General features: G+C 40.5%; 2 protein-coding genes across 2 annotated transcripts in view; one reads left to right on the top strand and one right to left on the bottom strand.

Moving 5' to 3' along the window:
- Window positions 1–487: 487 nt before the first annotated feature.
- On the top strand, window positions 488–3,734 carry camk2n2a (calcium/calmodulin-dependent protein kinase II inhibitor 2a). The gene is made up of 2 exons (XM_080185819.1): window positions 488–942; window positions 2,437–3,734. Exons 1-2 carry the CDS (start codon window positions 774–776, stop codon window positions 2,505–2,507), a joined length of 240 nt encoding a protein of 79 aa, XP_080041945.1. The 5' UTR covers window positions 488–773; the 3' UTR covers window positions 2,508–3,734.
- A 7,838-nt stretch (window positions 3,735–11,572) lies between these two features.
- The window catches only part of ece2a (endothelin converting enzyme 2a), a 286,954-nt gene continuing 281,736 nt past the window's right edge, over window positions 11,573–16,790 (bottom strand). The window contains exon 3 of the mRNA XM_080185818.1: window positions 11,573–14,613. Coding sequence (XP_080041944.1) covers window positions 14,329–14,613 — 285 coding nt within the window. The 3' untranslated portion in view covers window positions 11,573–14,328. The remainder of the gene's footprint in view (window positions 14,614–16,790) is intronic.

Raw genomic sequence — 16,790 nt, 5'->3', positions numbered from 1 at the left:
AACGTTTTAAAAATGGTGAATGTGGCTGTTGGAATATAGGTTGTTCTTTCATTATTGAGAACTAACTATTGCAAAGTCTAGTTGGACTAAAGGTTGTGTGGGATGGTTTTGGACTAAGGGTTGCCTGAGACTGTTTTGGTTTGGCTTTTTTTTGGAGGAGGGGAGGGCATATTTTACAGGACAAAAACACAAGCCTGTGTCCTTTTTTCTGATGTGGGTATGCCGGCGTTGGACTGGCGTAAACACAGTGAAAAGTCTGACAACACCAGGTTTTAGTCCAACCTAGGTTGGACTAAAACCTGGTGTTGTCAGACTTTTCACTCCTTTTTTCTGCAGAGAGAGACTGTACGGCCTTTGAATGGGGTGGCTTGGAGATTGCAATTCGAACCCTGCCGGTGGATGTCAGTATCTCCTCTCCCAGCCTGGGGTAGGAGGAGAGTGATGATAATTAGGCTTTTTCTACATCACTTCTTGCCCGGATGGATGACTTCATTCTTCCGCTCGGAGTTCCTTTATGTTGGCAGTGGGCTCCCCGGCTCTCTCCAGAGCTCTCTCCACACAGGGAAAGGGAAGACAACAACATCTCCAGAAGCATCACCGGCGGGGACAAACAGCAAAAACAAAAGAACCCTCAGCTAACCGAGAGCCAGTCAACGCCAGGATTACCCCCCGAAACAGACCCACCTCGTGCAATTTGTGCTTTCAGTCGGTGAATTTCCGGGACATTGCTTTTTTTTCTCCCCTTCCTTTGCTTTCCTTCTCTTGGAGGCACTATGTCGGAGATTCTGCCCTACAGCGAGGAGAAGATGGCTCATTTCGGCGGCGAGGGCGAGGTGGGTCAGCTCTCCTTCAGCTGTCGCCTCCAGGACACCAACACCTTCTTTGGGGGCTCCCAGCCCAAGAGACCCCCCAAACTGGCGCAGATCGGCCGAGCCAAGCGAGGTAAAGAAAGCGCAAACATTCGCTTAACTGTAAAACTGTTGCTCTGGATGTTGCTGCACACTCCAGTTGTTCCATTGCAGCTTAGATGCTTTTTTAAAATGTCAATAGATTGCAAATCTCGGCGTTTCGTCAAAATGATTATTTGCGAGTTTAATCCAGATCTAGGCAGTGAAATGGGTACTTCCCGTTGGTGAAACAGTGATATTTATCATATCTCTTTGACAAAAATATCGCATTTCACTCTTGTTTGTGTGTGATCTATAGAATATTGATTACACACATATTGTAAACCTTGCCACCTTCCCACTACTTAAAAACAACCCTCACGTTCCAAACTCCTGTCTCTCCTCATTTATTGTTGAATTGAATTATATTTAACATTTAGATGTAATGAATGTTCAGTGCGATTTTTTAATCTGCTTTACCGCGAGGTAAATATCATTTTCATCCATCCGTTTATTGAGTTGGATTTGTTGCCTTTTATTATGCACATCATGTCGTTTCGCTGCGTCTTTTGCTCCGATCATCAATTTGGACATTGAATCCAGATTATTTCCAACTCTCTGGAAATTCCAGATCTCTAGTCTGCTTTGACGCTTTTTTTTTCATTCTCAGATCCAAGCTCCAATATTTAGCCTAGAATGAGCAGATTCGCACCATGTCAAAATAATCCTCTTGCACATTTCTTCCCAGACCAAATTTCATGTATTATTCAGAATCGCAGATCCACACTTACAGCATCATGCACCCAAAAGACCCACTTACAGCATCATGAACAGAATTCAATATATCTGCGAAATATATCGGATTTTTCCTTAACAGATTAGATTCGAAACTTCTCTGTTGTCCCTCTCTCTTCACAGATGATGCCAGACCGGCTGAGTTTTTCCAGCATTTTGATTTTACTTCAGAACCCATTTCATCCTTTTTAGTATCAAAATCGCAAAAGAGAGACAGATTTCCATCCGTTTCAGTTTCCAATCCTCGCCAGTCACGCAGAGGTAGCTGCGAATTTTCTAAAAGATGCTTAAGACATTTTTTCTTCCTGCCCTCGGTGAGTTCACTTAATTCCAACTTGATCAGCGGAAAACCGAAATGCAGACATTTCGCTGGGCAGATGTTCCGGTTAGCCCTCCCGTTGTCTGATCCAGAATTTTTTTTTTAAATTGTAATTAAAATGTCAGATTAATATTTGTGAGGACTGGAGAACAAATGTGTGAACTGGCGGAGAATTTCGCATAGCATCAAAACAAACTTCCGCGTGTTTGTTGACAAAGCAGTACACTTCTGTAATATTGAGGGTCAGTGTTAGAAAATTACAGTGGCACATCTTTGCTTTGACAACAATATGATGCATGGGGGCGAATATTTCCCCCTCTCCTGGTAAGGTGCATTGAAGGTCAACATCTTTGTTGATATGTCTCAGTTTGGCCATGTACGAAATGGAGGTGTGTACTGTCTGTAGATGCTAAATTGCATGTAATTGCTTTACAGTTGTTATCGAAGATGACAGAATAGATGATGTCCTGAAGGGAAGAGAAGACAAAACTTCGTCTGGAGTGTAATCGGAAACGGTGCTATCCTGACTCCCAAACTTTTTTTTAAAAAAAGAGAAAACAAAAACTATTTTAAAGCACTTTTTTGGGCTGTGCATGCGTTTATGGATTGTCCAGAGAGATTTTGGGGCTTGCTGGCGAATCTCCAATCCAAACAAATGCACACAAATTGAGGAGCTGTCGACATCGGCACCATTCGGTTTATCCAAGGTACACAACAGATCAGAGTAGCTGTCCATTTCAGAATTTCAATCTCCAAGTGAAGGCACAAGGGAGAGATGGAGGAGCAGGTCAATTGCAGCAACAACAACACCCAGCTCCTCTCCGCCACTGCACGCAGATTCCCGAGCGCTGCAATTCACAACCATCACATTCGGACTTAACCACAAACAGGGCGGTTGATCGGAGACGACAGCTAGCAAAAGCGACTCGGTGGCAGAAAGAATGAAAGCAAGGGACAACGAGCAGAAAGGAAGGGATTTTTTTTGTTGCATCAAAATAGACATATTAAAATTCATCCTGTTGCATGAGCTTCCGATCACGGTGCCAATATCGGTGCCAGCAGTCATTAACAGTTTGGCACGCTTCTTTCTAATGGAATTCTTCGTACTTGTATTTTTATATCTAAATCTTTGTAAAACAAAATGCTAGTCTATGTATTGTATTGCATTACAAAATGTTTGTATTTTTTGTAAAGGATGTATAAGACCGGAGACTCATTGACTGATTGTGGTCGATTGTGTGTCAGCATTAGGAAGAGACTTATTGAATGTTATTTATGAACCTCTTAGTCTTCTAGGGACTTTTTTGTTTTTTTTAATTTATTTTTGTTTATTTGCACACATCAATGCTAAAAAAAAATCTGTATTTAAAATCTATATTGTGAATAACCATTGCTACTGGATTAGTGAAATCTGAAGGTTTATGGGGAAAACTAATGCACTGTTTAAAGATGTTTAAAATGATGCGCTGTTAACATTGACTTCTCTTTTTGGAGTATTCTGAAGCTGTGTTTTTTTTAATTTAATTTTGTAACATTCTTTTATGAAGCTTACTATCGTTAAATGTGCATGTTAACATGAGGCGTAATTTTAAATAATGGAAACAATCATTCCAAGGATATATAAAAGCAAAAAAATTGTAATGACATTCTAAGAATGACTCATTGTACATTTTATGACCATTTTCACTGTATTTGGTGAACAAATAAATGGTTGAAGGCTGTAAGGACACAAATTGGCTGGTTTTCTCATTGTGTCTGCATCGCATTTCGAATGAAGAATTTTTAAATTTTGATTTTTAAAAATTCTTTTAGTATACAACAACCGCATCCATACAACTGTAAGCTACAACTACAAACGAACCATCGACTGGTAGAATCGGCGCAGTTTTCTTTATTTTAAAGTGACATTATCCTGAACGGTTTATGGATATGTAACCTGTACTTTAATATTGTCTTCCTTTTCATTGCCCACTGTTCTCATCCACCAAATACATTTCTTTCATCAAGGAAAGTCTGGGATAATTGGTCACTAAATGTCCATAGCATTCTAGGTGTAACTAACTATATTCCAGGAGAAACCAATGACTCATCTCGACTATCGATCGCAGTTGTGGTTAGAACATCAGGAAGTCAATCAGTGGAATAATACATGGCTTCTGAGTCGGATAAGGTCTAGTCTCACTGCAGAGTTCTGTCCTCGCACATCGTCAGTTGTTTGCTGACAACATGTATTTTTCTGGGTTTCCCTAATCGTCCTTATCTAAATTAATCCCAGCAACATTGAAATAACTGGCCGGCAGCAATCCTTGGGCTGAATACAAATCATCGAACCCTTATAAAGGGAACGCTAACGGGATGCAGGGAATCAAAACACGGTTTGAAGGTGATTAGCGATACAATTTGAAATTAAATCTGATGCAATTATCTCTCACTTTGGGTGATGAGCACCCAGTTTAAAAGTAGGGTGACTTTCATTTTTCCCGAACAACATCGCAGTTAATGAATATTTAACAATGATGCATGCTGAAATGATATTGGTTTTAAGCGTGTGATTAATATTGCAGCATAATTGAATTTTAAAACCTGATAACTGAGTTCTAATTACATCATGCGCAATAAAATCGAGGCGGTGTGGACCATTCCCGGCGGAGTGACATTATGCCTTTATTTGCATATAAATAAAAGAAAATGAAGGCGTGCAAATTACAATTACCGTTGGTCATCATTTGTGCAAATTTGGTGTTTATTTTCATCCATTTTTGGCCCAAAGGGGATAAATGTTTAGTTAATTTAAAAAAAATAGCAGTGCCAACGGCAATGAAATCCGCTATAGGGTGTCAGCTCAAATATTGGTCAAGGGGCCCCATCCAATGACAGCTGAAGTCACCGTCACCATTGTACCCAAATTGTGGAAATTCCAACAATGCATGTCTCTCATTTCTGGATAAAAGCAGAGTCCACATGAGGGAAGGGTATCAATCCTGGGAAAGCAGGCAAATTCACAATTCAATTCTCTGCATAGTAATTTGACTGTGAAATAGTTGATTACCAAGACCTTCTCACTTCACTGTTTTCAGGAGAATATGGAAGTATTACAAACAGGAGGAAAAAAGTTCAAGTTTATTTATTAAGGTCACAAGTAAACTTGCGTTAACGCTGCAATGACGTTACTGTGAAAATCTGGGAATCGCCACACTCCGGCACCTTTTCAGGTACACTGAGGGAGAACTTAACATGGCCAACTCATCTATCCAGGGGGGTCTTTCAGACTGTGGAAGGAAACAGGAGTACCAAGAGGAAACCCACGTAGACAACGTGCAGTTTCCACACAGACAGGGACCCAAGTGTAAATCGAAGCCAAGTCCCTGGAGCTGTGAGGCAGCAGTGCGAAGAACTGTGCCACCATGCCTTCTGGTAATACTACACCCAAATACCCTTTTACCACCATTTGTTTTGATCATAGTCTAAACAACTTCAATGTTATCAGAAATCAAACTGGAATACTAATTTTGCTGGTAGAAGGTGTATATGTTTTACTCTATACTCAAAGTAAGGGATTGGAACAGGAGCAAGCAATTTATCTTATTAAATCTGTCGTCTTTCTTTTAGATATGGCATTTTAAAAAATCCAAATGCTTCACTTTCACCACATTCCTTAATACCCAATCTTCAAAAAATACTCATGTCCCATTAAAACTCTTCATTCAAATTGATATTTACATTCTTTGGCACAGTGCATGGCACATCCCCCACCCGTTGATTCATCTTTCATTGCCTCATTATGATTCTTGCTCTGGATTCAAATCTGAATTAATAAGTCTTTGCCCATCAACTTTGTCAGTTCCAACATTACGTGAAAACCTTAATTGAACTATTCCTTCATCTGCTCATCTCTGGGCACTACAACCCAAAAGTGTTAGGTCTCATCATAGCCTTACACTTTGATACTGGTTTGATACTGGATAATATTGAGTGAAATATTGCTTGAGCCCATCTTAATATATTGAGCTGCCCAAAACCAATCCATCATTCAATTTTGATCTAAGAAATTGCTCTTAGTGCTTGCTTATATGTTTGAGATGGAGCGCAGCATCCCAGTAATCTTTTGCTTGCTTTTTGTCTGCATGGGGGTCACTTTGTCCTCTTGGATGAGGGTGATAGAGTTTGAGAAGGCATTAAGCATTTTCAATGTTGAATGTAACACAGCCTGATGAGTACAAAACCTCCCTCAGTCTGATATGCCTGTGTCAACCTCAGAAGAGGATTCATTGGTGCGGGACTTTAATGCCAATCATCATGACCTCCATCTTAGATAGCCAAACTGTGGGGCAATTTTGTGCTCTGGATACATACCCACCTGAAATTTGTTGCAGACTGCCCAATTGGATATGTATGGGAACATTGCAAACAGGTGAAGAAGCATTTCATCCATAAGTCTGGGTTGAAATAGTCCAAGGGATTTTTAACATCAAGCACTGGCAGATGACGTTCATTTGTTAACCCTGCATCCAAGGACTTAGATCCTCATGTCAACAGAAAATATGGAAGAAAATTAGAAGTATCAAAATGAGATAATATCACAGCACATTTCAAAGATAGATTGACAAACACATTAATGCCAGTTGGTGTGATACCAACACTATAATTGCACATCAGCACAGCATATTCCCCACCTTTCTGCGATAGTGTTTCCGTTCTCTGTGAGTTTTGACAATATAACAAGTTGCTATATTCGTAGTCATATAAAAGAGGGTAGTTCTAGCATTTAATTGGTTTGCTAAAAGATACAAATGTGTCAGAAACCTCATGTGGCTGTTTAATGAATATTAATGAGACCATCAAGAAAAGCATCATAAAAGGTCATTTATTGTGAATAAAGAGAGTTGGTTGAGTGGAATAGTGTGTGCGTAGATGAGTTGAAAAATACATGTATAAAGGGTCTGTCGGAAGAAATGGGGCTGTTTGGTGAATGAGAAAGAATTGTCGGAAGTATTTTTAAAACCTAGTTGTACCATGTTCTACACTCCCTGATATAGTTTCACTCTGATTTTTCCTTCCTGTTAGATTCCCACCTGCTATTGCTCCTGTAAGTTGTTATAATTAATTAAAAGGCCGGTTCTAGGGAAGGCTGGTAGACCACCATATGCAACATTAAATACAGTGGTGTAACAGTAGAATGCAGCAGAGTAGGCTGGTTAAATGCTCAATCACTAACTGCTGATGGGTAAATAAACGATACATGCGTGGCTAACAATTTGGACTAAAACACCTACAATGTAGCCATTGTCCCACTGGTCATTTTTCAAAGGAGCTGATAGAACATAGAACATTACAGCGCAGAACAGGCCCTTCGGCCCACGATGTTGCGCCGACCAGTTAAAAAAAAACAATGACCCACTAACCTAAACCAATCCCTTTTCGTCCATAAACCTGTCCACAGACCTCTTAAACGCCCCCAAACTAGGCGCATTTACTGACTCCTTCAGTGGACCTGGCGGTTAGACCTTCAACTTGCTGCCTGCGCATGTCATTGGCTGATTAGTCACTATTGAGAAAAACTGGCTTGATCTTTATTTTCAAAATTGAAAATCTATCCCGGTATTTCACCAAAGTAGCCAGGCTATTTAGTTGAAGCTGGATAATTGCACGCGGTCCTCGTGCATACTGGGGATCATGAAGCTTTGACTTTCGCAAGGTTGCAGCTAAGGTCTCTGGAAAGTGGCTGCATCCCAACAAAGCATTTTCAACAAACGGCACTTCTATTTTGTAGATTCTGGAGTTGCATTATAACATTTACCTGCTTACAGGCTATTGTCCTCTTAATACTGATTTTTAAAAAATCTGTAGTGGTTAAATAATCCCAACAGCTGAAATTCAGAGCTGCACAGATTCTTGCTGGAAATGCATAGAGATTACCGATTCAACAGACACAGATGTTATCAACAAATATTAGCATAAAAGGTGCTTAAGTGCAGTTCTGATGCAGATTTCTTGTCAAGTTTCTGTTCATTTTTTAATGAATTAGAATGGCTATAGCAGTATTACATCTAGCACACTAACAAAATACTGTTACGCTTGATGCTTCTTTGCAACAAACTGCAATGGAAAGTGGGTAGAATAAAGGGCAATGTGATTGTCAAGTATGAGGGTTGAGTTTAGTAACAGACTCTACACTGAAAAAAGCAATTAGGAAGCTGCGAAATAAGGACTGAGATACACAGTTTGGCCAATTTGAAGTCCACTGGTGCCAACACTGAGACAGGAAGAAGATGTGTTGATAGGATTACAAAAGTAGAAAATGCTGGAAAATCTCAGCAGGTCTGACATCATCTGCCGAGAGAGAATAGAGTCAATGTTTCGGGTCTAGATGACCCTTTGTCAGAGTTCTGACTCTCCCCTCAGAACTGCTGAAATTTTCCAGCATTTTCTGTTTTTGTTTCAAATTCCAGCATCCGCAGTATTTTGCATTTATTGAATTTATAGGATTAACTCTGCATGAACCAGAATGGGGGCCAATGTCCCAGTAGACAAGGGTGGCAAAGGCTTTGAACTTGTAAGGTTGGGAAGAGATCTGCAAGAACTGAAACGAGCTTCAATATAAACAAATTAGGGAAGGTGATTATTGCACGGACTAAATTACAAAAGGAAATAAATGGCAAGGTAAAAAAAATTGTAGGAGGAAGTGAGAGTAGCTGCTATTAAAAATAAACTATCCATATGGTGATGCACACAAAGTCCGTAATAAAACAGGGATCTGGATGTAACGATATATTGCTAAAAATCCAGATATGGTTCAGATGAAAGGACATGCGGCCTGAAATGTTAACTGCACAGATACTGCCTGACCTGCTGAGTTTTTGCAGCATGTTTTATGTCTACTTCACATTGAGTAGGGATTGCTAACACATAGAATCAAAATGGTAAAATAGAGCCCTAAGTGCTGGGCAGACTTGAAACTGGAAGTGTTTCAGATCCGATTTTTAGACCTGTTCTGAGGTGCCCCCATATGCACTCTGCCTGCAAAAATATCAGCGATTTTGAATTGTGCTGTAGGAGCCTGAGGGCAGGGCTTACCGTGCCCAAAACCCTGCAGCTCTGATCTGTGCCTCCAACTGCGCATGCACAGAAAAAAATGATAGAATGCTGCTCCCCTGCCACATCCATCCCAGGCTGGATAATGCCTCCCCTGCAGACATTGCCCCACTCCCACAACATTACTGACCCCCCCGTATTCCTCCACTCCCCCACCACCCAGACTGATTGTAGGCCCTTCCCTTTTCCCCCCACCAATTTCAGGCAGAGTGCAGCGGAACCCCCTTTCTCTCTACTGATCTCAGGCAGAGTGGCAGTGGACCCCCTTTCCCTCCCTCCCACCAATCTCAGGCAAAATGACAGCAGGCCCAGCTTCTCTGCCCCACCAATCTCAAGCAGAGAGCCGTCGAATGCTAGGCACCTACCTCATTAACTGGAGTGCCCGAATTGGGCTTCTATGGAGCATGTCTGTTTCATGCCAATTCTGGATGGACAAACATGGTAGTAAAGAAGGAAGTACCAGTAAAGTTGGGCATGCAGCCCATTAAGTCAATTTAAATGCATACTAATGCATTTAAATGGCCATCACACCTGTTTTGGGCACAGTTCTGATTGTGGCCATTTTCAGGCCTTGGTAAAGGGGGAACTTTCACAGAAGCGGGCGCAGATCGCGCTACTCACCTCACTTTACTAAGTTTGCTTCTCTGAAAACGGGCACAACGCAATGGTAAAATCAGGCCCATGTTTTTAATAATACTAGAAGTTTAATAATACCATCTAGGGGATGAAACATTATAGGATGTAACATTTTTTTAAAAATAGAGAGGGAAAAAGCCATGGAGCAATCAGAGATGACAATGAGTATAGCTTTCAGTAAGATAGAAATAGTCTAGAATGTTGAAAAAATTAAGGAATAATGAGTCAATCGCACCAATGGGGTCATCTGTAGATCACCGAATAGTGTAAGACGGAAGAAGAAATATGCAAACAAATTAAGGAAAAGAGTAGAAAACACTGAATCATAATTGTGGGGCATGAGGGTGTGGCGGCAGAGGGGGGTTCAACTACCCTGGAATTAACTGACCAGAAATAGGCAAAGAGGATAGAGAAATTAAGTTTCAAAAATGTATACAGGAATCTTTTCCAACATGCATAAAACCCAGCAAAGAGGAATCTAGTTTTTAATTCATTGACAGGATGTGGGCATGGCTAGCAAAGTCAGCATTTATTGTCCATGCCTAATTGCCTTTGAGAAGTTGCCTTCTTCACAACTGAGTGACTGGCTAAGCCTTTCAGAGGGTGTTTAAGGGTCAACCGCATTGCAGTAGGTCACAAAGGGACCGGTAGGATAAACTCACAGTCAGTGATTGGAAAATGGCAGAAATGTTAAAAAATAGTTTTTCTTCCAATTTTTATTACTTCTGGTGGAGAAAATATCAGAAAATGAGATTAGAAATGATATAACACACATTTAAAATAAAAAAAGGTTTTAAATATACTAATCAAACTCAGGGAATAAATCCCCCATTGGGCCACATGGATTGTTTTTGTGCATTTTAGAAGAATCTAGGGAAGAGATGACAGATGTACTCTGATACATATTTAATAATTAGTTAAAAAAAGGTGTAGTGCCAGAGGACCGGTGCATAGCTAAAGTTAAATCTATAATTAAGAAGAATGATAGAACGTGCAGAGTCATCTTAATGTAAAGAAAGATATCGGACTCAAAGAGAAACTAGAAAAGCACATAGAAAACAAAAATATTATGATCAATAATTATCATGGATTTGCAAATGGAAAGTCTTGCTTGGCAAATTCCATTGAATCCTTTGAATATGTATCAGAGTAGACCACAGTAGTTCAGTAGATGCAATTTTTTCTAGATTTTCAAAACATCTTTGATAAGGTGCTGTAAAGAGTGATGAATAAAGACAGGGCATGCAGAATTTTTAAATTCCTTTTTATTATTCATGCGTGGGACATGGGCATTGCTGGCACACCAGCAATTATTGCCCATCCTGTTGCACTTGTTCAGAGGGCAGTTAAGAGTTGACCACATTGCTGTGGGTCTGGGGCCATATATAGGTCAGACCAGGTAAGGATGGTAGATTTCCTTCCCTAAAGGGCATTAGTGAACCAGATGAGTTTTTCTGACAATCAACAATGATTTCATGATCATCAGCAGATTCTCAATTCCAGATATATTCTATTGAATTCAAATTCCGCCAGCTGCCGTGATGGGATTCGAACCCGGGTTCCCAGACCATTAGCTGAGTTTCTGGATTAATAATGACAATACCACTAGGCCATCACCTCCCCGGTATCAGTGTACAAGTAGCAGAACGGATAGCTGCAAGAGGAAAAGGGTAGCTATTCAGAGTGACAGAAAGTGGGAAGTAAATACCCAAAGATCAGTGCTGGGACCACAGTTGTGCACATTTATGTTAACATTTATCCTCTGGAATCAAAACTACCAAACTGGTGAATAAAACCAAATCTGTGGGGAAACGAACTGTAACAAATTACAAGAAAACATCAATAAACTTGCAGAATAGGCATATAATTAGCAAATGAATTTCAACACAAATAAATGTGAGGTATTACATTGTGGTGAGGAAAACAAAGGGGTTACATATTATATGAAAAATAAAAATCTAAATGGAGTACAGAAGCAACAGAATCTGAGAGTACAAATGTATTAATCACTAAGAGTAGCAATGCAGTCTAATAAGGCCATAAAAAGACAAATTAAGCACGACAGTTGATTTCTAGAGTGTTAGAACTAAGAAGTCAGGCTTAATGTATCTTGCATCTTGGTTAGATCATTGGAATACTGTTTACAGTTCTGATTGCCATTTTTCTAAAAAATACATAGAGGCACTGGAGAGGATGTAAAAAAGATTTGCAAGGATGATACCAGAACTGTGAGGTTATGAAGATTATGGAAGAATGAAAAATGTCTATCTCTTTTCTCTTGAAAAAAATTATCTTTGGTAAACTGTTTCCACTCGGGAAGAAGAGCAAAACGAGAGGGCAGCCGTATAAGAAAGTCACCAAGGGATCAAATATATAATTCAGCAGAAACTTCTTTACTCAAAGAATGGTGAGAATATAAAACTCATTACCACAGGGTATGGTTGAGGTGAACTATAGGAATGCATTACAGTGGAAACTAGATATGCATGAGGGAGAAGGGGATTGAGGATCATGCTGATAGGTAGAGAGAAAGGAGGCTTGTCTGGAGCATAAACACTGGCATGGAATGGTTTGGCTGAGTAACTTGTTTTGGTGCTATGTATTCTGTGTAATCTAACATAAATGGCACATTTTGTTTTCGAGGTAGATTCTTGTGAGGGCCTGGACACCAGAGTGAAGTTTAGGTAAGAGGCGTATTATAGCTATAAGCCTTTTCACTTCTGCATGAGTGGCAAAGTTCAATTATTGATGAATTGAATATCCCTGACTCTTAAGTGTGTGTTTAAAAAATTGTTAGGAAGCTGTGTAGGTTAATGTAGCAAGACTTGCATTTTATACATTCTACAGTCACATCTGGCAGATATCTGAAAACCCCTTCCAGCCCTTTAGTTGACAAGTCTGTCCTATACCACATCATGCTCTACTCACCCATCACTCTCTTCTCTGGCTTTTATTGACTGTCAGTCCCCCAGAGTGCACACTTAAAATTCTCCTCATTATGTTTAAATCCTTTTGTGACCTTGCACTTTCTTATTTGTGTATCATTCTGCAGCTTTACAATCTATCAAGTGCTATGTATTCCTTCAACTCAACCTCTTGTGAATCCCAGCTCACTCTGCCCTACGATTTAGAGACATGGGAGAAGGGACAGAGATGGGGATGGATGCTGGGAAATATAGTGATTGAATCATGGGGATGAGAAATTTAAGCACGGGGTTGGGGAAATAGGAGTCGATGTAAATTATTGAAGACAGGGTTGATGGATAAATGTGACTCGGTTTGGGAATAAGGTACAGGCAGCCATTTTGGATGAGTTGAAATACAGTTTGAAGATTTTTTAAAATTTGTTCATAGGATGCGAACATTATTGATAAGGCAAGCATTTATTGATTACTGACATTCCTAATTCCCTTAAGAAGTTGGGGGTGAGCCATCTTCTGGAACTACTGCAGTGCATATGGTGTAGCTACATCCAAAATGCTGTTAGGAAGAAAGTCCCAATGATAATGAAGAAGCAGTGATATATATATATAGTCCCAAGGCAGATTGGTTTGTGACTAGAAGAGGAATGTGCAGGTGCTGGTATTCCCATGGATCTGCTTTTTTCGTCCTTCTTGTTTTTCAGAGCGCACAGGTTTGGAAGATGGTGTATTAGACAATTTGGTGAGTTGCTGCAATGAATCTTATAGGTGCTACACACTGCAGGTGGTGCAGCAACTGAATGTTTAAGGTGGAGGGTGTGGATTCAATCAAGATTTTTGAACAAAGATGATACTGGATCTCGAATGATGCAAAATCTCTCTCCCTGGCAATATATGATGAAGAATTCAGAAAGTAACTGGTAGAGCAGTAGAATCACCCTGTTCTCAATTCCATAGTAACAACTCTCCCGACCATCCCCAACTTTAATGGTTGTTGTGTCTTGAGAAAACCTGAAGAATCCTCTTTGTTTACAATAAAGTGGATTGGGTGAGAAAATATCGGCCATATCAAAACTCAGGGTGAAGAGGAGGCTATTACAGACAAGGGGAACAACAGAGATGCATTTTAGTGGAAGCTAGATAAGCGTGAGGGAGAAAGGAGCTGAGGGTCTGTGCAATCTATCACTAATCTAACAAAAAGGAAGAAAACTAAAGCCGCAAAACATAAAAAAGACGAGAAAGGCTTGGGGGTTCAAATTGAGAGGCTGAAACGCTGTGCAACCCTTGGGCAAACACACAAAGGTCACATCACTTGTGGCACCATCCACCTGACCACTTCATTCACTCACTCTAATCACCTATTAATCTAAACACTTTGTCCCACTCTGCAAAAATCAGAAAGCATCATTGTGATAGTAAACATTCAATATGAAGGGAGTGGGGCTCAAAAGATTTTATCCCGCATTCTACACATTGATTATTTTTGGTAAATATCTGGGGGCTGACCCACCCTGGTTAAGAACCTCTGTGTTATGCCGTGACAGGTCAAAGATCCTCAATCTAGTTTTCTTTCTTATTTTCCTTTCGCCAGTGTACCAGATGCAATTTTCCCATTGATAATGCTCTATTGGCTTATATTTTGGCTTGTACACATCCTTTCCTGGAATTCATTTGCTAATTAAAATTCAATGTTATTGAGGTAGTCTTCATCCTCAGTGATTTGGAGATAAGCTGTGGCCTCAGGTTCTGTTCTCTGTGAACATTTATCTTCAAGTTCCTGATCATCAGAAGATAGGTTTTCTCCTTTGGTCATGGTGTAGAAATGATAATGGAAGTCAGTTCCATAGGTTTGGTGTTTGATGGACCACATGTAGTCCTTTTTGGCATAAAGCGGCTTCCGAAAATGAGGCTGTGCAAATGTGATGGAAATAAAGCGTCCTCCCTTCCGCAGAATGCGACTAACCTGAAATAAAGAAGGAAACACTTAACAATCTTGTTTCCAACTGGCACACTGCCCAATTTCCTTTTTCTCTCTGTCTCTGATATGCCCTTGCTTTTAGACCAAAGGTCCAAAAGTCTTGAAGGCGGATCAACACTGTGTTGCAAAAAGTAGAAATTTAAAAATTTTTACAGCCGTTTACATCCCTTTCTTCTGGTTAAAGATGAGCCCATATACATGGAGTAATATGAAATAATTATTGGTAAGAGGCAGAATGCTTCAATGTTAAGGGGATCTGGTATTATGGGGAAAGGGCAGGAGAATGGGGATAAGAAAAATATCAGCCATGGTTGAATGGCGGAGCAGACTCAGTGAGCCAAGCGGCCTAATTCTGTTCTTATATCTTATGTTCAAACACAACAGGATCAGATGAACATATTCAAGAATACTTGAGGAGATAAGGTTAGAAGTAAAGGTAGGTAAAGAACACTTCGCATTGACATCAACTTAGGAAAAATAAAATTAAAAAATTGTGAAAAAGAATGGTTCAAAGTGTAAACAATTTCAGTCCAACGAAAATCTAAAATTTTATGGAATTCTTAATTTCTTCGAGGACGCAACAGAACAAAAATGGTCATGTGATGAGTGATGTGGACTATCATTTGCTCACATCCTGTTAAAAAAAGAAACAATGAAAAATACAACTTTTTTTTGATAAGGGAGAAACTATTAATCAGACAATAAACTCACAGAAAAACAGAAAATTAATAGTTGTGGTCAATGCTTGTAAGGTTTATTGGACAGCTGTGACCAGACGATTATCCCAGGGATTAATTGTGGAATGTTAGCTGCTCATGATATTCATAAGTAAAATTTAAAGTGTTTGCAGATGGCACAAAGTTGTGCTGGAAGAAAGATATTCAGAGGCAAATAAATATATGTTCATCACCGTTCATAACATAACATATAACGATGAGGCTAACAGCAGAAACTGAATACCATGCAGGCTTGCAATGACAAATTACACACAAAGAACAAAGAACAACCCAGCACGGGAAACAGGCCCTTCGGCCCAACGAGCCCGCGCCGCCACCTTAACAAAGCATTTTCCAACACCTACCTTGCCCCGTGTGTATGCAAATGGTACCCCTATTGTAACCAGATTCAGGGGAGAATAGTGTAGGGTCAATTTGGTACACCAATCAGTCCAAGAGCACATCTTTGGGGTGTGGGAGGAAACCGGAACACCCGGAGGAAACCCACGCAACCACAGGGAGAATGCGCAAACTCCCACAGACACTGGCCCAAATCCATGTAACTGCACAGCTAGCAGTGATAGTCAGTGAGATGTTGTGGTGCCCATCTACTGGTCCAGGTTTAAGCACACACAACGACGTGAAGTACTAGGCCACTCTCGGAACATCCAAGAGCAGTCCACGCACGACCCACCGTGTGCATGCCCCTCGTTTGACAACAAGGTGGACCGACACACCTGTGGATTAAAAGAGACAAAACACTACCATGTAGTACTACATTTCCAGTATCGTCCCGAGGCTCTGACCCTTTTTAAAACCGTCTCCTATAACCCTCCATCCCTGTTTCACTCATGTGCCTAAGTAAACCTTAAACAAGTCCAGCTTGCCTGCCTCCACCACCTTACTTGGTAGCGCATTCCATACCCCCATGACCCTCTGTGTGAAAAACCTCCCTCTAGTATCCAAATTACACTTCTCCCCCCTTACCCTTAGCTCGTGACCCCTCATGATATTTGTCTCCAATCTAGGAAAAAGCCTGCCACTGTTGACTCTATCTATACCCTTCATTATTTTATACACCTCTATCAGATCCCCCCTTAATCTCCGTCTTTCTAAGGAGAAGAGCCCCAGTTTACCCAATCTTTCCTCATAACCCAGTCCTTCCATACCAGGCAGCACCCTGGTAAACCTCCTCTGCACTCTCTCCAGGGTCTCCACGTCCTTCCAGTAGTAAGGTGACCAGAACTGGACGCAGTACTCCAAATGCGGCCTGACCAACGTTCTGTACAACTGAAGCATTAGACGCCAGCTCTTATACTCTATACCCCTTCCTATAAAGGCTAGCATTCTGTAAGCTTTCTTCGCAACCTTCTCCACCTGGGTTGCCACCTTCAGACACTTGTGCACCTGCACTCCCAGGTCCCTCTGCATTTCTATACTCTTAAT

This window comes from Carcharhinus amblyrhynchos, chromosome 3, assembly GCF_965287045.1.
Source record: "Carcharhinus amblyrhynchos chromosome 3, sCarAmb.v2.hapA, whole genome shotgun sequence".
NCBI lineage: Eukaryota > Metazoa > Chordata > Chondrichthyes > Carcharhiniformes > Carcharhinidae > Carcharhinus > Carcharhinus amblyrhynchos.
This window is presented reverse-complemented; position numbering and strand designations above follow the sequence as displayed.

What these genes read in the sequence shown, in the direction of transcription:
- camk2n2a (XM_080185819.1), top strand. Translation starts at nt 774, where the DNA reads ATGTCGGAGATTCTGCCCTACAGCGAGGAGAAGATGGCTCATTTCGGC. An exon ending in GATCGGCCGAGCCAAGCGAG is followed by an intron (nt 943 to 2,436) that starts GTAAAGAAAGCG and finishes ATTGCTTTACAG; the next exon opens with TTGTTATCGAAGATGACAGA.